The sequence below is a fragment of the Vicugna pacos genome, chromosome 9 (assembly GCF_048564905.1).
Source record: "Vicugna pacos chromosome 9, VicPac4, whole genome shotgun sequence".
NCBI classification, from domain to species: Eukaryota; Metazoa; Chordata; class Mammalia; order Artiodactyla; family Camelidae; genus Vicugna; species Vicugna pacos.
Window position 1 is genome coordinate 3,280,405 of NC_132995.1, and position 24,825 is coordinate 3,305,229.

A 24,825-nucleotide genomic window follows, 5' to 3' on the forward strand; every position below is an offset into this window, starting at 1 on the left:
TCTACAATGGAGTATCACACAGCAGTTAAGAATTCATGAACTAGGACTACAAACCAAAACGCAAAAACAATGCAGATCAATCTTACCAACATAACGGTGAGTGAAAGAAGCCAAAAAGAATGCGCATGTTATTGTCTTGCCAGGAAAAAAAATGTAAGTTTTGAAGCATGCAAAGGCATGAAAGTGATGAAAAAGGGATGAAAGGATTGACCTGATGTCTCGCGATGGTCCCAGTACAGATCACAGGAGACCCGCGAGGCCGCTGCAGCGCTGGCCGCCTCGTGAACTTGCCTTTGGTCACACCTGCGTTTGAGTGTAGTTACTATTTATAGTTGATGTTGTTTAATACTCTTTCTGCATGTTTTAGCCTTCTCAATAAATCATTCAAAAACCACAGAGATGCACGCGTGCAACTTCAGCACGCAGCAGCGGGGGGTCATCACCATGGACGTTACAGCTGGAAACTGCCCGGGACGGCAGGGGGTCCGAGACCTCGACCCAGGCTCAGGTCTGGAGACAATCCAGCGACCTGGCTGGACCTTTAGTACCAATGGCCTGGGCTTGCTAGGGTGCACTTCTGACCTTTACACTCTCACAGGAAGGGTCAGAGGTCAAGCACTTCACCTCGGTGGTCCGCCACTGTGTGCTGGTACCGAGACCCACGGGCTACTCTCTGGGAACTCTGAGAAAGATCCTTCAACTGAGTATTTCACATTCGACACTCATTAAACTGGGATGGCAGGGTCGCTACCCTTACAAACCTGCTGCTCCGTGTACACAGGCAATGTGTCCACAACGCCGACCCTGACACCGGTTGTCACGCCCCTGCTCAGTGGTGGAGGGATTTGCACTCGCTGGACACATGCGTCTGGTGTCTGGCCGGCCAAGTCCTACTGCAGACATCTGGTGCTTTGGTCTCCATACTGCCTTGGGTGACCGAGCGCAGAGCGGGTGGGGTGGTCAGAGAGCTCATGAAATACGCACAGAATAAAATGGAAACCAAGGAAGCCAGCCTGTCCCCCAGAAACCTGGAGATCCTCGGTGCTTTGGAAACGTGGTGTGTGTGGGAAAAAACAGACCAGCTGATGATCAAACAGCATTTTGATGGGAAACTGAATCCTTTGCTTTCCTAACCCCCAGAAGGCAACCTTAGAACGCGGAGTACTTTTTTAAAAACATGCGGAAGTTCTAGAGCAAATTCACACATTGTCTTTCAGGCAATCCTAGCTGAACATCTTCTTGAGCATCTTGTCAACCCAACCTGTCACTGGGCACACAATGAGCACCTTGTAAATGAAGGAAAACAATGTTAAAACACAGAATTTCCCTGTTCAAGGGCCAACAGCCTTTCAACTAAAGGAATTTAAAATAGTCTGTGCTCCATCATCAAACATTGTACAAATAAAAGAGGCTGGGGAGGGTGTGGCGAGAAGGGACCCCTCCTGCACTGCTGATGGGAATATAATTTGGTGCAGCCACTATGAAGAACAGCATGGAGAGTCCTTAGAAAACTAAAAATAGTTACCATATGACCCAGCAGTCCCACTGCCAGGCAACTGTCCAGAGGGAACCTTACTTCAAAAAGTTACCTGCACCCCGGTGTCCACAGCAGCACTATTTACAGTAGTCAGGACATGGGAGCAGCTTAAAGCCCACCGACACACGGATGGATAAAAACAATGTGGTATATACGTGCACACAGACAGACACACACATGCACACACGTACACACATACACACACATACGTACACACACATACACACACATATACAAACACGTACACATACACACAGACACACACATGTACACACATATATACATACACACGTATGGACACACACACATATATAGACACAGAGACACACACACACACACTGAAATACTTCTCAGCCATAAAAGGAATGAACAATGCCATGTGCAGCTACAGGGATGGATGCAGAGATGATCATACGAAGCACGTCGGACAGAGAAAGATAAATCTCGTGGGCTGTCACTCACATGTGGAATCTTTAAAAAATACTACAAAGGAACTTACTTGCAAAACAGAAAACAAACTTACAGCTCCCAAAGGGGAAACATAAGGGAGGGGTAAACGGGCGTTTGTTTATTTATCACCAGGGACGCACTGTTACATACGAAACAGATAAACAGCAAGGCCCTACTCCGGAGCACAGGGCGCTGTATTCAGTACCTTATAATAACCTCCAATGGAAAGGAACCTGAAAAAGAACACACACACATGTGCGTGTATAGATATCTGAATCACTTTGTTGTACACTTGAAACTAAGACAACATTGTGAGCCAAATATATTTCAACAAAAACAAATAAATAAAATGGCGTGTGCAGCAGCGAGCCTCATGCGCTCTGACGCTCACACGCTGGGCGTGGGACGGTCAGCCTAGACTAGAAGGTCCCGTCTCCTGTGGGGTCCAGTGCAGTTAAGGAATGGTTTTGAATCAAGCCTAGAATGTATTCTACTCTGAGACAACTTTCCTTTCTGTGCCACTTGACTGACAGTCTGAAGACAGGAGCGAGGACGCCACGCAGACAGGGGAGAAAGCCAGAGACCGGGACGGCTCGGAGCGCCCCAGCTGCAGGGAAAGATGTCCACACAGAGAGGCTTCCACAAGCTGGCATTCTGGGGTTCCCCGTGGCACAGTAAACTGGGGCTGACGCTGTTCCACTCAAGGTCCTGAGCCCCACATGTGGGAACCACAGGGGCATCCTTGAGGGGGGCACTGTCCAGGTGATTTTCAGACCCACAGCGCTGCCAGCCAGAGCTGCCAGGAAATCAGCAGGTCACCCAGAGACATGTGAACAGCGGCCAACTTCATGGGCAGGAAAGCCTAGATTCAGGGGGTTCAATGCAGCTTCTGCTACCTTGACTCCGGCCCACCTGAAAGCCTCCAGGGTCTGAAGACAGCTTACTTCACATCTGCATCAGTCCCCGCTTCCTCGCTCCCTGCCCATCCTGAGCTTCAGCTCTGAGGTTAGAAGGTCCTCTCACCCTTTTAAGGAGGTCAGCTCTGAACAGTGGTTAGTCACCTCCTACATCAGGCCACGAGTCCCGATCACTTCAGGCCACACCTATTAGAAGTGCTGGGACTCTGGCTGCACGTGGAGCCTGGACGTACTTCTCACGTCAGCTGTCTAACAGAGGAACCCACGGCCGGCGTGTGACGTCTGCTGCCCGAGGGAGGAGGCGTAAGAAACGGCCCTCGCTGCTCCTGTACCTTTCTGCACCTGCTCGGGGACCGCAGAGCTCAGAGGAGAGGGGCCTGGAGTGGAGGTGGCTGTGGTACACGAGGAGACACGCAAGAATGCTCTGGAAGGCCAAAGAAAGACGGGCAACAACCAAAGGGCCTCCGGCCCTAGATGTCAACTGGTTCCATCAGCTCTTAAGGAAACTTCCAGAAATCCTGGCCTCGGAGAAAGAATTTATTCCTACTGTGTTTTCTGCCTGTTACGTGCTTTCAGATTCTCATTTCGTAGTGTCATGGGCTCTCCAAATTGCACGTATCTTTACAATTCTTGCGTTTACACAAAATTAACTCTACGGGTTAGCAAATCAAGGGAGTTGCCGCCCCCCCCCAGGAGGGGTGGGATGTTATGACTCAGAATGGACCGGAGCCAGCCTGCCTGGTTTTGCTGTCACTGAGCTTTGGCAGTGCAGGGGCCTGCCCTCACACGCATGGCGGTTGTCCTGCTCCGCCAGGGACGCTGAGAGGAGGGCAGCGCGGGAAGGCGGGCCGCGCCAGCTCTCCGGAGGCCGTGACCCCGGGAGAACGGGCGTGCGCGGACCTCGGGGAGCCGCGCAGACACGGGTGCGGGGGGAGGCGGACGGGGAGCCCGAGAGACTCCAGGGCGAGGGTCGCTCAGCAGGAAAGAGAGCGGTTAAGAAGCTGCTATGAAAGCCGCTTACGGGAACCCACCGCTTCCATAGGCACGAGCGAGTCCCCACCTGCGCTCGAACAGCGACAGCGACAACAGAGAGCAACCCTGCGGAATGAACGCAGCGAGCAACGTGCAACACCCAGCCCCCGCGAGCGCACGTCTCTCAGACGTTTCCGAAGGCTGCGAAACGCAGACGGGAGCGACTCGAGGCCTGCCGTCCGCGGGCGGCGCTGGGGCTCAGCATCGTGAGCGCGGCAGCCCTCCCGAGTCCACCCACAGCTCTTCGCCTGGGACTGGACGAGTTGGCACGAGCTCCCCGCGGAGAAGTAAGACGTGAGCCTAGCTAGGGAGACGGCGCAAGAGCAGAGCCGTGCGGGCGGCGGGGACCAGCGCGCCCCGGGCCCTCGGAGGCCCGGGGAGACGGAGCCCGCGCGCGGCGGGAGAAGCGCGAGGACCGGCCGCGCTTCGCAGGCGGCTCCAGGCGGTGCGCGTCACGGACCCTGTGACTCACCTGCGACCGCGCGCTCCCGGCAGCGGGGAGGCGGCGGCGGCCACCGCGCAGGCTCAGCAGCTGCTGGAATTGCTCAGCGGAAGTGTCACGAGGAACATGCTACGCGCACGCGCTCCGAGTTCTGCCCACAAACCGATGCCGAGTTACGAAGGGCAAGTAACAGCTTCACCGTGCAGAACCCCGGGCCCGCCGAGTCAGCCCAGTCCGGAGCCCAGGTCCCCAGCGAGGAGGAACAGGGACGGTGTGGCTGGAGGGGCGTCCGCCCCAGATAGCTGGGAAGCGGTTTGGGCAAACCTTCTCACAGGAAGCAGAGCAGCACCTTCCCCACATGTCAGTCTCCGCTGCCGTCCCACAGAAGATGTGTGACTTCTGCTTTTCCAGAAAACAGTTTCTGCCTGTCATGAACCCCGCTTCTGTGCTCCACACGTTGTCCAAATGTGCCAACAAGTGAAGAGAGCCCGATGCCGGGTTTAGAGCTGGACGGCCAGAAGATTCACAGTTTACTTTGTGGTCCAGCTTCTGGCACTTGGTGAGAAGTCCGTGGGGATGGACGGGAAGGCACGGTGTTCTGACACCTGCCAACGAGTCTGCCTACTGTTTGTCAGCATCAGCATTTATAGTCAGTTTATATTAGAAGAGCTGCAGGTAAAGTAAGCTAACAACACGAAAAAGAGGTTACCTACTGCAAGCTCAGCGCCTCTCCCACACGTCAGCGGTTTGCTGACCCTCCTGGGTCACGGAAGCCTGTTTGGATTAATGACAGTTACGAGCGCAGGAACGGAGCCCCTGGGCGCCTTCCTTACAGCCTTGGTCACGCTGGTGATGAGAGCGGGGCCCGGGGGGATGAGGGGGGGACTCCGGGGAGACAGAGAGCAGGACGCACCAGGAGGGAAGGTTTGCCCAAACCACTTCCCAGCTATCTGGGGCGGACGCCCCTCCAGCCACACCGTCCCTGTTCCTCCTCGCTGGGGACCTGGGCTCCGGACTGGGCTGACTCGGCGGGCCCGGGGTTCTGCACGGTGAAGCTGTTACTTGCCCTTCGTAACTCGGCATCGGTTTGTGGGCAGAACTCGGAGCGCGTGCGCGTAGCATGTTCCTCGTGACACTTCCGCTGAGCAATTCCAGCAGCTGCTGAGCCTGCACGGTGGCCGCCGCCGCCTCCCCGCTGCCGGGAGCGCCCGTTCGCAGGTGAGTCACAGGATCTGTGACACGCACTGCCTGATGACAAGCTAACCAATAATGGATATTAGTCTTCTCAGCGGCATGTTATCAATTTATTAATATATAGTTAAAATAAGCAATAATCAACTAAGCAGTTACAGCTTATTAAAATGTAATTTTCATTATGCAGTGTGCATTTATTGTGTTCTATGAGCTGGAATGCAGTCTAAGAAGTGCTGATGACTTGACAGCGAGAAGATGTGGCTTATAATTTCATGGGCCCTTTTATTTGCTTCACTATTTGTTTATTCTACCGAATCATGATGACAAATTGTGAAAAATACTCCCTTCCCTATCAGGGACAATTATTTGTTTGGACATTGAATACGCAGGTAGCATAAACCTGGTCTGAAATGCAGAACAAGCCACTTCCTTGAAGGTCCTGCATACAAGGTGGGAAGACTCTGCTGGGGTCTGCAGGTGAGGCTTTGGGGAGGTGGGTGCTCAGGAGAGGGTCAAGGCTGAGACAGGAGTGGCGACTCACCACCACACCTGAAACAGAGGAGAAATTCCTTATGAGAGAATTGGGGATGAGGCGTTCCCCTCAACACAGCCATTTATCCAGGGAGGAGAGAGAGCCATAAACTGTGTACATTTCTGCAGAGAACGATACTGCTTTTGTGAAACAGCTTCTGAGTTGTTACTGGCGATGAGGAAAAATAATGAATTTCTCTATAGCAGGACAGTCAAACTAAGTCAAAATCAAAACACGTATAACATGCCCCAAACACGTCCCCGTACAGACCTCCTCAGGGCAGCGAGAGGTAATCAACCTCTGGGGAAAATGGTCCCTTTCTTCTGACACCAGCATTGTAAGTTTTAAGATTACTATTTCTTTCTCCTCCTGCACAGGGCATCACAGGGACCTAAAGGCTCACCCTGTAAATGCATCAATGTCTCTCATACATTTTAGGTAGAACGTTAACCTGTCAATAAGATACATGATTCTTTGTATCAAAAATGTGTCAAACTGCATCCCATGGCACAGTTCTCAGAACTTCTGAGAGTCTGTCTCCCCGGTTACAATCCCAAGTTTGTCTCGAATAAAATTCTATTTGTTTCTTCTTAGCTTGATAACTGAATTTTCGTTGACACGGGCTCCAGTGCAGACTGAATGCTTGGCCACAGCAGCCAAGTCTGTACATGGCATGAGATGCCCGTCATGGCCCAGGAGCCGGCTGCCCACCGAGCCTGACACAGGTCTCCCCAGCAGCACCCCGTCTTCAGATGGAAGTGGTTTACATGGGATGTGATCACCAAGTTCCTGAAGGCAAGCAGTAAGCAGAATAATGACCCCGTAAAGACGTGCACATCCAGTCCTCGGACTCTGAGAACGTGTCACCTCGCATGGCAAAGGGACTTTGCAGATGTGAGTAAGCTGAGGCTCTGGAGATGGGGAGACGCCCTAGTTTATCCAGGAGGTATCTTGTGTTACCACCTTATAAGACAAAGAGGGAGTCAGAGGAGTCAGAGCCAAAGAGCATGTACGTTGAAAGCAGTGGTTAGAGAGATGTGCTCTGAAGACGGAGGTTGGGGGGAGAAGCCATGGGACACGGCAGCCTGTGGAAGTTTGAAAGGCAAGGGAACGGATTCCTCCCCGAAGCCCTCAGGAGGAACACAGCCTGAAGGCAAGTCGGTTTTAATCCAGGGGTTTCCAGCTTGGACTTCTGCCCTCCAGCACTGCAAGGTAGTAACTCTGCGTGGCTTTACCCCACCGGCCGGCGGTACCGGTGCAACAGAAACAGGAAACAATAAAGACAGATTTTTTTTTCCCCTAATCTGATCTCTCAAGCGCAGGGTTTGAATCTCTTACGTCCAGGGATGTCCCTCCAGGCACACGGCAAACATCCAGTATGTATGTGTTGATGCCTGGATGTAAAAGGGCTTCAGGCCAGGAAGTCAGCAGCTGATGGGTCAAGCCAGGCCTCAGATGTGGTCAGAACATGTGCAGAGGCCTGCTGCCCGCCCCAGCCCTGAGGAGAGGAGGGCTTGTCTCCCGGGGAGGGGCTGGTTCCCTTCCCGTGGGGCTGCTGACGTGACAGCCCCTTGACGGGAAAACCAGCCTCCCCGCGGACACACCCTGTGGGTCTCTGTGCTGAGGGCACCGTGTCTCCTCCATCTGCACAGCCTGCACCACAGGGAGGAGGCGCCATGACCCCCACGCTCACGGCCCTGCTCTGTCTCGGTGAGATTGAGGAGGGGAGGGCGGTCCTGGTCGGGGAGGGACCCTCCCACAGCCAGGCCTGCTCTGTCAGGAGACCCCACGGCTCAGGATGGTCGGGGGAGGGGCGGTTCTGCTCAGGGTTCAGGGCGACTCTCTCACAGGGACCTCTCTTCCAGGGCTGAGTGTGGGCGTGAGGACCCAGGTGCAGGCAGGTGAGTCTGTGCCCAGGTGTCCCCGCTCCCCCCTCCTCATTGTGGGGACGGGCCAGCCCCTCCCCTGGCAACGGGGGTGGGGAACAGCAGCTCTGGGCTGAAGGACGGGGAGGCTGGGGGCTGTGGGGCTGAGAGCTGGGGGATGGGGGAAGGGGAATGTCTTGTGACCTCAGCTCTGATTTCCTTCCAGGGACCCTCCCCAAACCCACCATCTGGGCTGAGCCAGGCTCTGTGATCCCCTGGTGGAGGCCCGTGACAATCTGGTGTCAGGGGACCCTGGGGGCCCGGGAGTTCCGTCTGCATAAAGAGGGAAGCCAACGCCCCTGGGACACACAGCCCCCACTGGAGCCCGGGCACAAGGCCAAGTTCTCCATCCCACACATGAAAGAGAACACCACAGGGAGATACCGCTGTTACTATCACAGCCGCACTGGCTGGTCAGAGCGCAGTGACCCCCTAGTGCTGCGGATGTCAGGTGAGGAGCCAGCGGGTCAGTCAGGGACCCAGACACTGCACAGGCCCTGCTGGGGGAGCCCCAGGGGTGATGCTGGATCAGGGGGTGGGGTCCCCAGGGAGGGAGAGGCAGGGAGAGACACGGTATGGGCAGGAGATGAGGGTCCTCCGACAGGCGCTGAGTCTCAGCTCAGAACCAGGTGGGCCGGCAGCCCCTCACACCCCCTTCTCTCTCTAGGATGGCTGCGTGACACCCCCTCCCTCTCGGTGCAGCCGGGCCCCACGGTGGCCTCAGGACCGAGTGTGACCCTGCTGTGTCAGTCAAGGCTCTCCAGAGACACCTTCCTTCTGTCCAAGGAGGGGGCAGCCCATCCCCCACTGCTTCTTAAATCAAAGTCCCAAGGTGGGCAGTACCGGGCCGAATTCTCCCTGAGTCCTGTGACCGCAGCCCACTGGGGGACCTACAGGTGCTACAGCTCACTCAGCAGTGACCCCTACCTGCTGTCACAGCCCAGTAACCCCCTGAAGCTCCCGGTCTCAGGTGAGGGGCCCCAGCCTTGTCCTCTCTGTGTGCCGATGGTCAGCTCTGAAGGAGACCCCCTTTCGAGGATGGGAGTGAGGGGGGCTCCAAAGGAGGGTCAACCCAGGAGGGATTCGCCCTTCAGAGGGACGGAGGGAAACAGGGCCTTCCCACCCTGCCCTTCCCACGTCCCTGTCACCAGGCCTCAGGTGGGAGGAGGGAGGAAGCCGGGGTGGCCCTAGGGCAGGTACAGCAGAAGAGTGTGAGCAGAGATGGGGTCCCTGGGGAAGCTCCAGCCCCACCCAAGGGCCCAACTGCACACGGGAGAGTCCCTGGGGCCTCTCCCAGTGAGTGGACACCTCGCTCCAGGCCTGTCTCTCGAGGTCCTCACTGATCTGACTCCTGCTCTCAGTCTCAGCACAGCTTGTGTCCCCGGGGGTATGGGGCTGGGAGCCGGGCAGAGATGCGGGGGGACCACAGGGCTCCGGGGGCTCTCAGGCCGTGTGGATGAAGGGTGGGGGTCATGGAGAGGGAGATGTTGGGTCCAGCCTGGGAGAGAAGTAGCCCCCGGCCCTCACCCCTGTCCTGACCCCCACGAGGCCCTGAGAACCGGCTCCTCCCTCCCATGAAGTCAGGCCCACAGACACGTAAGTGAGGGTCTCCGTGGGAGGTGGTGGTGGGTACTTGGGGGGCAGGGCTGAGTGATGCCCTCAGTTCAGGCACCTCTGGAGACGCGGACTTGGAGACCCCCTTCCCCTGCCCGGGCCTCAGTTTCCCCAAGTGTAAAAGATGAGAACTGGCTCAGAGCTTAGATTTCCTTCAGTTCTCACTTCTGGCTGTGACCCCCCGGGAGGGGCGGCCTCACAGGGAGGCCCCAGGATGTGACCTAACGGGTCTGTCCCCTCTGCAGCGGTGACGCTGACACTGTACTGGGGAGAGGGAAGGGGCAGGACAGTGGTCTGGGGCGTCCAGCCCTTTCCCTTCAGCTCAGGGAGCTCAGCCCGAGGGGAAGGGGCACGGGCTGGAGTCAGACCCCGGGTCGAGTCCCAGCTCTGCTGCTCCTGCCGTGCGACCCGGGCAGGTGGCTTCTGCGTCTCGGGTTCATGGTCTGTGGGCTCCCTGGTCCCACCGTGCTCACAGGCTGCTGTGACATGAGGTGAAAGACGGCCTGGGCTTCCCAGAACTCAGGAGGGCAGACCCCCAGCTCAGCCTGAACCTTCCCAGGGGCGTCAGGGCCCCATAGGGTGGTTCGGACCCTGGGGAGGGATGCAGAGTCCACCCCCCCAGCCTGCCCTCCCCCAGTCCCTGCTGCAGCGGGGGAGGGGCGGGTAACAAGGAAGGACCCTCAGCTCCCGAAGAGACTCTCCAGGCCCCCCCACTGATGAGGAGCCCCCAGAAATGAAGCTGGTGTCCACCTGGGGGACAGCACAAGGGGGGTTCATGGAGCCCCAGTCTTGGGATCAAACCAGTGCTGCCACACCAAGGCTGGGTGGCCCATGTCTTGTGACTCTCCTCTCTGTGCCTCAGTTTCCTCATCTGCACAGGGGTGGGGTGGGGGTGATGGTGACGGGGGATGGGGAGGGGTTGCATGATTGTTCTGAGGGTTAGAGATGATTGTGTGGACTATAGCACACGTCTGGGACACAGTACGTGCTGAATTAAATGGCACTGTTGGCTCATTCATGATGTCCCCCAGGAGGTGCCCCAGGTCTCGGGTGGCATGTGAACGTTCCGATAACAGGCTCAGTGGCCTTCGTTGTCATCGTCCTCCTCCTCTTCCTCCTCATCCGCTATCTGTGTCAGGAAAGACGCAGGAAGTCAGGTGAGTAGGGAACGGGGGGACCCTGGCCACTGGAGGAGGTGGGCTTAGGGCACCAGCCAAAGGAGAACCAGAGGTGGGCAAGGTCAGCTTAGAAAATTGGTTTTTCCACAGTATGGAGTTTTCTCAAAAACTAAAAATAGAACTACCATATGATACAGCAATTCCACTGCTGGATATATCTGAAGAAAAGGAAAACACTAATTTAAAAAGAAGCTTACACTCCAATATTCATATAACCCATAGCCAATGTATGTGAGCAACCCAAGTGGCCATCAGCAGATCAATGGATAAAGAAGATGTGGTGTCCATGTATTCCATGGAATATTACTCAGCCGTAAAAAAGAATGAACTTCTGCCACTTGCAACAACGCGCATGGACCTAGACAATGTTATGCTTAGTGAAATAAGTCAGAGAAAAACAAGCGCTCTATCTTATCACTTATTGTGGAATCTATAAAATAATACAAATGAATGTTTATGCAGAACAGTAATTGACTCACACGTATAGAAAACTAGTGGCTGCCAGTGGGGAGAGGGAAGGGGGCCAAATTAGGGATGTGGGATTAGCAGATGCAAGCTGCTATGTATAAAACAGATAAGCAACAAAGATACACTGTATCAAATAGGGAATTACAGCCATTATTTGGTTTAGATGGAGTATAAATCTATAAAAATACCGGATCACTATGCTTATACACGTGAAACTAATATAATCCTGTAAATGAGCTATATACTCCATTTAAAAAAATTAGAGTCTCAGATCTGAAAATCTAGAAAGAAAACACCTAATGTCAGCTCACATGCACAAATGTACGGTGTTTTCATCTTTTTCAATCTCATGAAACACTGAAACACATATGCCCCTTCTGGGTGCAGGCGGGGGCTCCACCCCTGAGAGATCTCAGGGAATGCGAGCAAGCGTCACACCCCCTGTTCTGCCCCAGCAGATGCCGCCGTGAACAACACACAGCCTGCGGAGGAGGTGCAGCTAGACCATTGGGTGAGGCCCCTGCTCCCGTCCAGGCCACCAAAGACTTGCTTGTTGCCAAACTTAGTCCAACGGACACTCCTCTGTCTTCACATCTCAGCTCCCAGCAGCTCCCACACTGACCTCTCCTGAACTGCCTGGTCATGTTCTGCTCTGACTCCACGCCTCCACTTTCCTCGTGACCTCATGGCCCCTCCTTCAGGGTCCCCTTTATTGGCTCCTTGTCCTCTGTCTGACCTTCTGCTGTTGGAGCGTAGCCCCAGGTCTCAAGAGGATGCATGAATAAGTGAACCTCCCCAGACCCCCTAGGCTCCCCTTCATTCATTCACCCAGCAAAGGTGCACAGGGCGAACACTAGCCCCCCGGCTCCCTGGCGGTGCTGCAGGTGCAGCCGTGAGCACACTGTGTCCACACTCCTCGAGCTCACCTGGTGGGTGAGGGAGACTATATGCAAATTAGCAGGCAGTGTCCTAGAATGCAAGGTCCTGATAGGGAAAGTAAAGCAAGAGAAGGAGACAGAGAGCATGGGAGGAGGGGCAGCAAGTGCAAAGGCAGGGACATGCTTTTGCAGGAAGATGGGCCATGTGGCTGGAGCCAAATGAGCAAGAGATAACGTGTTAACACAGAAATCAGAACCGTAGAGAGCACCCAGAGACGCCAAGTTGTCAGGAAGCCCCTGGAGATTCCGTCAGGAAAGCGACCTGATCTCATCTAAGGTTTTAAAGCATCACTCTGGCAACAGAGTGGAAAACTCACTGGAGGAGATCCCAGTGGGTCCAGGAGGTGCTGCTCCTGTCTCACTGTCTCCCTCCAGCAGAACAGGCCGGATGGAGGCCCCCGGGGTGGGACGCACCCTCAGGGAGGGACGTACGCCCAGGTGAACCACTCAAGATCAAGCCTAGGGTGAGGAATTGCCACCTGTCTTTCTCCCCTGTCAGGGGGACTGCTTGACACAAAGGACAGACAAGCAGAAGAGGACACGCAGAGGGACAGTCAAGCGGGTCCCATCCTCTCCAGCCCTCTGGCTCCCCCCCCAACCCAACCACACACCTTACCTCTCTCCCCCTACTGCAGGCTGCCCCATCTACATGCCCCCAGGATGTGACCCACTCGACTCTCAGATGGGAGACTACTGCAGCCCCTCCCTCCTGGTCGGGGAAGCCCCCGGCAGAGCCCACCTTGTACACCACGCTCACCATCCACTAGCCCAGGGGACCCAGAGCCCGCGCTCCAGGCAGGGGACTGCAGGGACGCCGGAAGGCACAGGACCTGCCTGCAGTGGACACCACCTGATGGCCACCAGCCGACCTGGACTCCTAATACAGACCGCAGGAGCTCCTGGGGCCCTTTGGGAGTCACCTGATTCTACCATCAAACATAGTTAATACCTTTACATGGTGGAAATAATTCAAAAGACTTCTCGGTTATCAATGTGCGAATTAAAAGCAAAACTAAAGTGAGATGACGTGTCCAATGAATGATGACATAACATCACACATCCCACCTGTCAGTCAAGGAAGCTAAGAACCAGGAATGAACACGTTAGGAAAGCCTTTGTAAGATCAGTGACCTAACGTATCATGACACAAATTTAGGGAAAGAACAGCAAATTATTCCAAATGAAGGTAGAAGGAGCGGATTCATAACGACAAGAGTAGCTAATAACGAAGACAGACAGAAAGTAGAGAGAAATCAGTTAAAGCAAAATAATTCATTCTTGGAAACTTTAATGACGTTTATAAACCCTAAGCACAATGGCCAAGGGAAAGGCCAGATGGCGCTCGTTCACCGTGTCAGGGAAGATGCAGCACCACCACCCGGAGACTTGTGAAGACAGTAACAGAACATAGAAACAATGTGATGCCCAGTGTGCAGAACATGTAGATGAAATGGGCATCTTTAAATGTACAATGTACTAAATGGACGTAAGAATAAATGGAAAATCTGTCATCATTATACGTCCAGTAAATACATTGACTCTAGCCAATAATTGCCCCACAACTGAGCTACATAGAATCTTAAGAAGTCAAACTGAGAGAGAGGTTAGAAAGGTGGTTACTGGGGTTGCAGCAAGGGGGGAGGGGAGGTGTTGGTCAGGGCGTGCAAAGTTCCAGTTACGAAACAAGTAAGTTCAGGGACTTAATGTACAGCCTGGTGATTAGAGCTGACAGCACTGTATCCTATTCTTGAGCGTCGTGAAGAGAGTGGACGTTAAATGTTCTCACCACAAAAAAGAAATGGCAACTATGTGACGGGATGGAGGTGTTAAGTGATGCTACGCTGTTGATCATTCTGCAGCGTGTAAGCGTTCAGGACGCTTCATCTGTGGTTGCTTCCAAACACCTGTGCACCTACGAAACACCCCACCGCCTGCGCGTGCGCACACGTGCGCGCGTGCGCGCACACACACACACACACACACACTCCAAAACTGCACAAATCTCTCCTGAGAATAGAGAAAGAAGAAATACATGGCAACACATTTTATCAGGCCAGGAACATATTCACACCAAAACCTGGCAAGGGATTGAGAAAACGGGAAAGTCACGGGGAGATTTCTCATGTGAGCTCTGCTGCAAATCTCTAAACAGAGTATTCACAGAGAAGATTTAGTCATCTATAAAAAGGACATAGTGCATGACTATACTGTGAGGCTTTTTTTTGAAGGATACAGTAGCTTAAGATTTTTTTTTAAATCCATCAATGTAATTTAACACATTATTCAAACAAGCAAAAAATAATCATCTCAACAGATGCAGACGAGTCTTTTGAAAAAATATACCAGCAATTCCTAATGAAAATAAGAACTTATCAGCAACAGAAGGGCGTTTCCTGTACCAGATGAGGGCATGTTTGACCATCAACACTGGACATTGTTAGTAAAGGTGAGAACCTGAAACCCTTCCTCTGTAATTGGCAATGGTGCAAGTATGTTCCCTGTGACCCCTTCTGTGACCACGGCCCTGGAGGTCCCAACCAATTCAGTAAAGCAAAGCGGTAAGCTCTGAAGTGGGTAAGAATAATGCTGCATCAGTCAGTGATTACACGGTTGTGTGTGTGCAGAGAAAATCCAAAATAATATCAAGATGTATTAGTCCAATTAGAAAGGTGTTTTCCAGCATCACTGGATACATGCTCGATATATAAAATTCAACCACATCTCAGACTTCCAGTTCTGGACTGAGATGAAGCAAATAAATGTCTCCTTCTTTCTGGACATTATGGCTGTGAGCTTGAATGCATGTACTGACCTCCTAGAACCAACTATAAGATACTAAATTTTTGTGGTTTTAATCCGCTGAGCTTGTGGTAATTTGTGGAAAATGAAAAGTGATGCAACTCCTTAAATTTTCCTTTGGTCACGTTTGTATAGTATGTTTTTCATCCTTCCACTTTTATAATGTGGGAACATACACATCCCATAACATTTACCACCATGTAAACATTATTAAAGTGTAGGATTCAGAGGCCGTAAGTACATTTGTCAAGTTAGGCCATCATGACCACTGTCCATTTTCCAGAACACTTTCATTATCACAAACAGAATCTCTGCCCCCATTAAACCGCAGCCCCCGGGCCCCCCGCCCCCGCCCCTGCCGCCCCCGCTCCGGCCCCCGCCGCTGGGGATCCGGCCGCTCTAGGCAGTGCGTGGACGTGAAGCCACGCGGCACTTCGCGTCTGGTTGATCTCACGTTAGTGTTGCCGGGGCTCAGACACATTGCTCGTTCTTTTGCTGTTACCGTTCTCAGCACTGTGTCAGAAGGGCGCTCCTCCTGGACTGCATGGTGTAGGGTTTTGTCTGCGGCTGTTTTCCTGAAGCAATCCTTGAACCTTGGTCTTCCGGGCTGTGTTGAGTCCATTTACACACAATGTAACGGCGGCTGTGTTACTTAGACTGGCCACTTTGTTTTCTTTTTTATGTCTGTCCCCTTTGCTTGTTCTCCTGCTTACCCTTTCCTGACTTTTCTTGGATTTAAAAACTATTTTTAATATTCCATTTTAATTATTCAGTTGCTGCTAGACTGAACCTCTTTGAATGCTACTTAAGTGGCTCTTCTACAGATTATCACAAGCATTCCTGACCTGTCAAGTGAGAGCGTTTTAGCTCCTCAAGGGAGATGCAGAAGTCCTACCAGCACGCATGTCCCTTTACCCTCACCGCTGTACCGCATGGTTATTATGTGGATTATACCTACAGACACCTGCAGGGTGTGGCGGGGCCCATGGGAACGGGTCCAGCTGGGGGAGTTCTCCCCACACCTCCTGCTTCAATCTAACACTGCCCCCTCATCTGGGGGGAGCACAGCGGGTCTGGGCTGATGTGGCCAGTCTGGGAGGGGCTGTGGGGTGACAGCGGGGGACACTGAGGGGAGACGGGCACCCCTGACACTTCAGGTCTGATTCCTTTCCAGGTGTCCTCCCCAAACCCTCCATCTGGGCTGACCCAGGCCCCACGGTCACCAAGGGGAGCACTGTGACCATCTGGGTCGGGGTCTCAGTGGGCTGATGTCTACCGTCTGTATAAAAGGGGTGCCTCTAGACTCTGGGAGACTAAGACCCCACAGGACTCCAGAAACACGGCCGGTCTCTTCTTTAAACGCTCGAGCTCAGACACGGCAGGGCTGTATCAGTGCGCACATCGCAGGGGGATCCACTGGTCAGAGTGGACGTGACAGGTAACAGGGCTCCTCCTCACAGGCAGAGGGGGCAGAGTGTGGGCTCAGGGGGACCTCTCCCCACACAGTCTCCCTTTAACACAGCCCCTACCCCTCCCTCAGGGGTACCAAGCACCTCGTTTTGCTTGTTTCTAACCAATACCATCATCTAGACACCAAGCAATGTGGTAACCCTTGCTCCTAGAAACACTGCCTGGTGTGCTGCAGATATGCCATCGTGTATTTCTGAAAACAACAGAGTTGCTGATAGATGGAAGGGAAGTGACGTGGAAACAAGAACCCTGAGCCAGAGAAACTGAGACAGCCGGCTGAGGGGGCCTGGCAGCACAGCCAGCCTCCGCTGCTTCACGTTCCTGAAGTGTTTGGCTGTGGTTCCCTCTCTACTCTAGAAACGTCCATTTCTGTTTTCCTACAATAGCCCGTGCCTACACACTTCATAAAACACGGCCAGCACTGCTCAGTGTCAGGAGCTCATGGGGGTCTTGAGTGGGCACGTCGATCGTCCACCTTGACTGTGGCGTCTGACACCTTGACCTCAGCGTCTCACCCTACACGACTGAATCAGGTTGGGAAACTAACGAACACCAGGTCTTGCCCACCTCCCGGCACACCTATCGGAGGAGTGAGGCTCAGACAACCTGCTGCAGGTGGGGAAGGGGCTCCAAGACTGGACCTGGGGGCTCCAGGTACACGGGCAGTGGACGACGGAGGAATATTCAAGTAAGAATCAGCTGTTCTCTCAGATCAGAGCACTAACCGACACCCTGTGCCCTCAACCTGAGGACAGAACCACAGGATGAGGAGGAGACTCTGTCCACGGAAAAGGGGCACCGAGGAGGTGAGAACCGCTCTGGGGCTGTATCCCAGGAGGTTGGGTGGACGTTGCCACAGAAAAAACAGAAGTCTGTGATGGGGGCTGTGGTGGAAATACACCCACACTCCGGGGCCAGGAGAGGAGTCGTGGTTCCTGCCCTTACTTCCCGGTGCTTCTCCTCTGTGCTCACTGCCCCCTTGACCTCCACCGAGCTGTAGTCAGACGTTCGACGTGCGTCTCTGCTGATCTGAGCTCTGCAGACCAGCAGGAACCTGCATCTGCCCTGAACATGTGAAGGTGACCTGGGTCCATGGTGAGGACCCCGCAGGGCTGGGCTGATGGACGGCTGAGGACGAAGGAGGCCCCACACGGAGGCTCTGAGAGGGAAGGACGTGGCCTGGGCACCCTCACCTGCAAGGGGCGCCTCAGGAAGACACCGGGTCTCTTTGCTGATCTGTCACGGAAACGAGAGCCAGGCTCTCAAGAAGGGTAGTTCCACTTCCTGTGGGGAAGCTGACGTGACAGCCCCGTGACGGGAAAACCAGCCTCCCCGCGGACACACCCTGTGGGTCTCCGTGCTGAGGGCACCGTGTCTCCTCCATCTGCACAGCCTGGACCACAGGGAGGAGGCGCCATGACCCCCACGCTCACGGCCCTGCTCTGTCTCGGTGAGATTGAGGAGGGGAGGGCGGTCCTGGTCGGGGAGGGACCCTCCCACAGCCAGGCCTGCTCTGTCAGGAGACCCCGGGGCTCAGGACGCTCAGGGGAAGGGAGGTTCTGCTCAGGGTTTAGGGCGACTCTCTCACAGGGACCTCTCTTCCAGGGCTGAGTGTCGGCGTGAGGACCCAGCTGCAGGCAGGTGAGTCTGTGCCCAGGTGTCCCCGCTCCCCCCTCCTCATTGTGGGGACGGGCCAGCCCCTCCCCGGGCAATGGGGGTGGGGAACAGCAGCTCTGGGCTGAAGGATGGGGGAGGCTGGGGGCTGTGGGGCTGAGAGCTGGGGGATGGGGGTGGGAATGTCTTGTGACCCCAGCCTCTGATTTCCTTCCAGGGACCCTCCCCAAACCCACCATCTGGGCTGAGCCAGGCTCTGTGATCCCCTGGAATAGCCCTGTGACCATCTGGTGTCAGGGGACCCTGGGGGCCCAGGAGTTCCGTCTGGGTAAAGAGGGAAGCCAAAGCCCCTGGGACAGACAGCCCCCACTGGAGCCCGGGGACAAGGCCAAGTTCTCCATCCCACACATGACGGAGGAGCACGCAGGGAGGTATCACTGTTACTATCACAGCCTCACTGGCTGGTCAGAGCGCAGTGACCCCCTGGAGCTGGTGGTGACAGGTGAGAGGACACTCAGGGGTCCCCGCCTCGGGCTCTGCCCTCAGGAAGGGGGGCTGCTCCCAGGGCCGTGTCCCTCTCACCGCCCAGCCCTGGGGGAGGTCAGGGAGCCGTGAGCCCCACTGAACAAGCGGCCCCCTTCTCTCTAGGAGCCAACAGCAAGCCCAGCCTCTCAGCCCTGCCGAGCCCCGTGGTGACCTCAGGAGGGAACGTGACCCTCCGGTGTGGCTCATGGCAGGGATACGACAGGTTCATCCTGACTAAGGAAGGGGAAGACAAGCCCTCCGGGGCCCTGGACGCACAGCCACAGCCCAGCGGGCCGACCCAGGCCCTGTTCCCTGTGGGCCCCGTGCCCCCCAGCCCCAGGTGGACGTTCAGATGCTACGGCTGCTACAGGAGGAAACCCCAGGTGTGCTCGGCCTCCAGCGACCCCCTGGAGCTCCTGGTCTCAGGTGAGGAAGTCCCATCCTGGCCCCATATTCCTTTGGAGGCTCCAGACTGGTTATTGGGGTCCCTGCTCAGAGGAGAGACCATGTGAGAGGGTGGGGGATGGGGGCTCCTGGACCAGAGATACAGAGTGTGAGAGACAGTGAGACCTGGGGGCCGGGATGGGAGGAGAGGCTTTATGGGAGGGACCAGCCCCTACAATCCAGGGCTGGTCTTTCCCCCAGGTGTGTCTGGGAAGCCCTCCCTCCTCACCCCACAGGGATCTCTAGTGATCTCTGGACAGAGCCTGACCTTCCAGTGTCGCTCTGATGTTGGCTACAAAAGATACGCTTTGTTCAAGGCCGGGGGTCAGGCCCTCCCCCAGCTTCCCGCCCGGCAGCCCCAGGCTGGGCTCTCTCAGGCCGACCCCCACCCCGGGCCAGGTGAGTGGCCTCCACGGGGCCAGCACAGAGGCTACGGGGGACACAGCCCCCCTGCCCACGACTCCATGTCAGAGCCCGAGCCTCTGGGGTCCCAGCTCCCCGGACACCGGCCTATAGAGAAGCGTCCCGTGTGCGGGCTCTGCTCTGCACGGCCCTCCTGCGCTCGCCCGGGGGCCTTCCTGCCGCTCCGAGTGCACGGAGACTCAGCAGGGCCCGGGCAGGGCCGCTGGGGGGGCGCGGGGGGGACGGCACAGCACGTGTGTGTGCACTCCTGTCTGCTCTGCTCCGTGCGTGCACTTTTACTGCTCTCTCCTGTTTTGAGAACTTTTCGGCAATGCTTGCGGATATAAATACACAAATCTGTGCAAAAAGAGAGAGAAAGGCGATGACGGGGGCCTCCCTCCTCTGTCCTGTAGACCCTGTTGTGTCTCAAATGCGCTCAGTGCCGAATGTCAGCCCCCTTCTCCTCTGCCCCCTCTCTAAGCCCACAGGCGTGGCCAGGTTCCTTATTGAAGAGCAGACTGAGACCTTTCTGGAGACCTGCCTCCTTACCACCTGCTTATTTCAAGGAATTGACCCGCCCAGCTCTGTACGCACTGCTTTCCTCCCTGTCTCACCTGCGTGTCTGCCCATATAGAGACACGCACACGTATGTACCCTATACGTGGGTCCAGAGCGTAATACGGATGCACACGTTGACATGTAACTTCAGTGTTTCATGGATACATGTGTACTTATGTGTTGCATGTAATATATACAATGTAACATATTTTAATAAAATGTATGTAAATATGTATCTTTTATCTACAGGTAAATATATACCTCATATAGAAACACCACACTTATTCCTCCACTTCAACATTTACAGATATTTGTCCAAAACTCTGTATCTTCCGTCTCGTATGTTGCCACGTTGGTTGTGGTCTCCCATGTATTTCACCCCCCGAGAAGGCAGGAATAAGCCTTTCAGTACCTGTTGCTGTTACACCACTTGTAGAAAATAGATATTTGCATGAGTGTGTGTATGTCTCACTCTACTATATCTAACTGCATGAAGAATAATTTAATAAAAGGATAAATGGATGAAAAGTCCAGGAGCACAGAGGGAGCCTGGCCGGGCAGAGACAGGGCGCGTCACAGGGCCGTGTGACAGCTGTGCTGTGAGAACTGGGGGCACCGACAACACAGACCCCAGGACAAGGGCTGTGTCTCCCCGACCCCTCACTCACCCCCACTGTGTGATTCTCAGGAGCAGCTGACACCACCCACCCATCACAAAACACGTCAGACCCCACAAGTGGTGAGCAGAGACATTCTCAGCTACGGGGCTGGGCTCCGAGGGTCACGTCCTGGAAAGGGAGGCGGGTGCCCTGGGTGGACATCCAGGACTGTGGGGGGATTCTGATCTGCTCTGACCTCAGTGGCCTCTCTGTGCACAATCCCTAGGCTCACGCCCCCAGGACTACACACTGGGGAATCTCATCCGCATGGGCGTGGCTGCCTTGATCCTGGTGGGCCTCGGGATCCTGCTGTTTCAGGCTCGACACGACCTTGGAGGAGCCCAAGATGCGGCCAGGAGGTAAACACAGAGGGAATGACGCACTGTCCAGCGCGGTAGAGCCTCGAAATGGTCTCATGTGCCCAGGAGGTCCTGGAAGAGAGTCTGCAGGGGATGATGCGTGAACTGCCTGCCGAGACCGTGGCGGGAGAGACGCGGTGTGGGTGCAGGAGAGGGGCGGGCAGTCCTGGGGAGGCCCTTCCTCTCCTAAACCGCGGTGCTTTCCCTCCCTGCCGCTGTGACTCTCCCTCGCTGCCCCGGCGCCTCGCCGCCTGTGCTGTGAGGCACATCCCACACGGCAGGGCTGTGTCCGCACCTTACGCACCTGCGGGTCCTGGTCCACTTTCCTGTAATATATTTTGTTTAATTCTTAATGCCCACATTCACTGGTGTGTGCTACTGACCTCCATCCCATCGCTCAGAAACAGAATACGGTTTAAGCAGCTGAATAAATGGATGATAGGAGGGTCCAGTTTGGAGCACATAAGTCCAGAACTGTTCCCTGAAACCCTCTGCGGACCCTTCAGTCCTTCCATCCTCATCAGATGACACCTGGGATAGGGTCTCCAGAAGCAGCATCAGACTGAAGGAAGACCCGCGTGTTTGAAATGACAGCCAGGTGGTGTGCTGATAAACAGGCTTTAAGAATATACAGCTTTTTAAAAAGTGCAGGTTGTAGCAGTTGTCTCTTTCTTAGTGTAAATACTGTCTCCATGGCCAGCCTCAAGGTGCTCATGTGAATCCCCTGAAGGGGCGGCTGGGAAGTAAAGATGGAGTTGCTCTTCCTGAGTAGTGTGTCTGACCCAGATGCCCACCTCCCTGGGTACCGCATTGTGCGTGGATGTTTCCTGCTACTTGAAGACAAGATCATTTCCACGTCATTGTACCACAGCCTCAGTGCAATCATCATGCCAAAACTCTAGCGCATCCACAAGAGCGGCAAGAGAGGGACCTGCGGAAATACGAGTCGTGGGACAAAGCCCTGCGCGCGCTGAGCATCACCAGCTTGCCGGCAGAGGCACACAGCGGCCCGTCGATCTGCAGAGCGGGGAACGACGACCTGCAGGCTCGCAGCCGGGAAGCAACCGTGTGCGTGACCGAGACGCGCGCGCGAACAGCGGACAGAGTCGCAGCGCACGGTCTCGCCAAGCACGACGGCCGGGCGCTCGATGCAGCGGAGATTCACGCGGCAGGACGGCCACAAAGTGAGACTCCTGCCTCGTACAGATCAGTGTTCCGGCGGGGCGGGGAGTGAACAAGCAAGAGCCCTGCGAGCATGCGTGCAGGGTCGCTCTAGTACGGGAAGCTCGGCGGGAGACAACACGTGCTCAACCTTCCAGTCGTAGCAAGAGGACGGCGCAGTCCCACGTGGGCGCCGGGCGGGCGGAGGGCGCAGGGGCTGCCGCAGCGCTGGCGGCGCCCCTCCTGACCTTCCCTCGGAGACTCAGTCTGCCCCTCGTTGCTGCTACCGGCTGCTCGTGGCTCTGCAGCCTCTCCCACTTTTCGGACGATTCAGTGAGGTGGGGTTGAAGGCGGCTGGTGGCAGCTGCCACCCCGTGCTCGTGACCGCGTTTACAACAGAGGGGCTGTTGATCTGTCCCAGCAAGTACTTCCCACGCTGCCATCGTGTCTGCCACACAACGGGACCTCACCGCCTGCTCAGCACGGCCTGAGCCGCCGCCCAGGTGAGAAACTGGGCCTCTGAACACACTCTTTGTCCAACACCAGACGACACGCATTGCAGAATTAAACTGGTTCCCTGAGGGCTCCTGAACATACCAGAAACCAAGAATCTGAACTCAGATGGGCATCACCAACATGAACACGGGGGTTCGTGCAAACACGAGCTGTAACCCTCTCTGCAATGGCTGCGGATCACAGACAGACCCGCTTCTGGCTGGAACCACGGCCAGGACGCCTGGCCTCTGCTTGGCCCTCGATAGGCAGGTGTGCTTGCAGAGAGAAGTGGTTCCCTCTCCTGCGGGACTCCGTGTGTCACGTTCTGTGACTCTGTTCTCTCTGACTCTGTTGTCCCCCATCTAACACCAACTGCCCGCGTGCGCCGAGCCCTGTACTGCCTGACTGAGGCGGTGCGGGCTGCAGGGACGCCAGCCCAGCCCACATCCCGGGACGGCCAGAGTCCACGTGGCACTCAGCAGCCAGCAACCTCCCCACCCCGGACATTTATCTATTCGCTTCCTTCTCTGTGGAATTCTCACCACCCGCCTACTTCAGCCGAGACCCTCCACGGCTCTCCGTTCCATCCTCACACATCACTGTCTCAAGGTCAGCCTTCCATGAGGCGCCGACTTTTTATGATTCTCTATTGTCTCATCTACAACCTCCAAGGATTGATTCAACATAATAGATGTCATCGTGCAACACGTATGTTTTACAATTATCTGTTTGCTGCCCAACACAACTCCCAGAGTAAGAGGGGCCAGAGAACAGAATCCACGTGCTTCACACCTACTTTCGTTTTCACATGTGACACGGTATGAAATACAGTTGATTCTGCAGATATAATTTGACAGAACGTATGGATGAACAGCTGATTGCAAATGAAAAGACAGACAGAAAAAAAGTTTATTATGGACACAGGTGCGCACACTGCAATCTGCTGTAACTCAAGCCAACATCCTCCCCTGCCCCCTTCTCCTTTTACTTATTTAAGTCTTGCCCGTCTTTCAGTTCCCTGGTACAAGGATTCCTGTCTTCCACTCCACACAACTGAGGAGGAAGTGACAAACTAAAATGAGCAAATCAAGTACAAAAGCACAACTGTGGAGGCAGGCATGGATAATACTTTGTGGGCAAAATGTACAAGCAGGTCCCCGTGTTCAAATTTCAAGATGGTACCTTCAGAGCACTTAGCCCAGTTGAAGCCCTATCCCATCCCACAGCTCACCACCCACGAAGCCAGCTCGCTACCTGGTTGCGCGCCCCGCGGCGCAGACCGCCACTTTCTGAGTGCCTCCTGGCCGCCGTGCCCAAGGCGGGGCTGCGCACCCACCACTGCCGAGTCCCCACCACGCAACTATTAGGTGGGGGTCATCTCCCCCTTAGTAAACATGATCTAAGTCTCATGAAGTAAGGCCACCATCTAAACCACGCATGGGTCTGATCCTAAGAATCTGCCTGTTCAGCCCCACTGCCTCCCAACCCAATCCAACCAACCACCGCCCCGAGCAGCTGACAGGACCCTCACTCCCAGCTTCATGGTCCGGGTCCCCATCGTACCCCAGTCTCTGTAATTTTAAGCAGGAAGCTCTGTGCAGGGGAGCTGCCAACTGAGGTCAGCTTTCTCTGGATTCCACTCCCAGATAGAAACTTCCTGGAGATTTGAGCTCAAAGAACAGACCCAGTAACCCCGAAGCCAGGTGTTCTCATCCGAAATGGAGATGACATCTGGGGGGTGGAGAGGTTCCTACAGAAGAAAGCTTCCAATGACCAACTCTGAAATAACTGACACAACACAGTCAGTAGTTCCTTCCCTTACACATCTTCCTTCTGGAGAAGAGCAGAAATTGGAGCTCCTTGAAGACAGGCTCCCATCTGCTCCAAGGCTCTCCCAGCACTGGGGTCCCAGATGTGCTGGCCTCATTTCCACAGCACGGGGCGTGTGACCATCATGCCTGGAGAAAGGGGGACGCTCTGAGCTCCGGCATGATCAGGCACACTGGCCTGCCACGACCAGACAACTGTCCCCAATCACTGCATGTGCACAATGGCCATGGGCATTGCAAATGCCCCAACAGAAAGTGTCACTGCAGGTGGTGGGGACAGGGC

At 55.1% G+C, this 24,825-nt stretch overlaps 2 protein-coding genes across 5 annotated transcripts in view; both read left to right on the plus strand.

Moving 5' to 3' along the window:
• The first annotated feature begins 5,510 nt into the window (after window positions 1-5,510).
• The window catches only part of LOC102538583 (leukocyte immunoglobulin-like receptor subfamily B member 3), a 73,670-nt gene continuing 54,355 nt past the window's right edge, over window positions 5,511-24,825 (plus strand). Inside the window, exons 1-8 of one of the 4 annotated variants that reach the window (XM_072968370.1) lie at window positions 5,511-5,596; window positions 5,962-6,049; window positions 6,699-6,998; window positions 7,278-7,814; window positions 7,970-8,005; window positions 8,196-8,480; window positions 8,697-8,999; window positions 10,675-10,800. In XM_072968370.1, the coding sequence (XP_072824471.1) occupies window positions 7,781-7,814; window positions 7,970-8,005; window positions 8,196-8,480; window positions 8,697-8,999; window positions 10,675-10,800 (784 nt within the window). In that variant the 5' untranslated portion in view covers window positions 5,511-5,596; window positions 5,962-6,049; window positions 6,699-6,998; window positions 7,278-7,780. Of the gene's footprint in view, window positions 5,597-5,961; window positions 6,050-6,698; window positions 7,815-7,969; window positions 8,006-8,195; window positions 8,481-8,696; window positions 9,000-10,674; window positions 10,801-24,825 lie in introns of those variants that run through there. The other 3 variants (XM_072968367.1, XM_072968369.1, XM_072968368.1) reach the window with 3 other exon arrangements.
• On the plus strand, window positions 17,837-20,086 carry LILRA5 (leukocyte immunoglobulin like receptor A5). Its single transcript, XM_072968432.1, has 5 exons — window positions 17,837-17,946; window positions 18,102-18,137; window positions 18,328-18,612; window positions 18,759-19,061; window positions 19,963-20,086. Exons 1-5 carry the CDS (start codon window positions 17,913-17,915, stop codon window positions 19,989-19,991), a joined length of 687 nt encoding a protein of 228 aa, XP_072824533.1. The 5' UTR covers window positions 17,837-17,912; the 3' UTR covers window positions 19,992-20,086.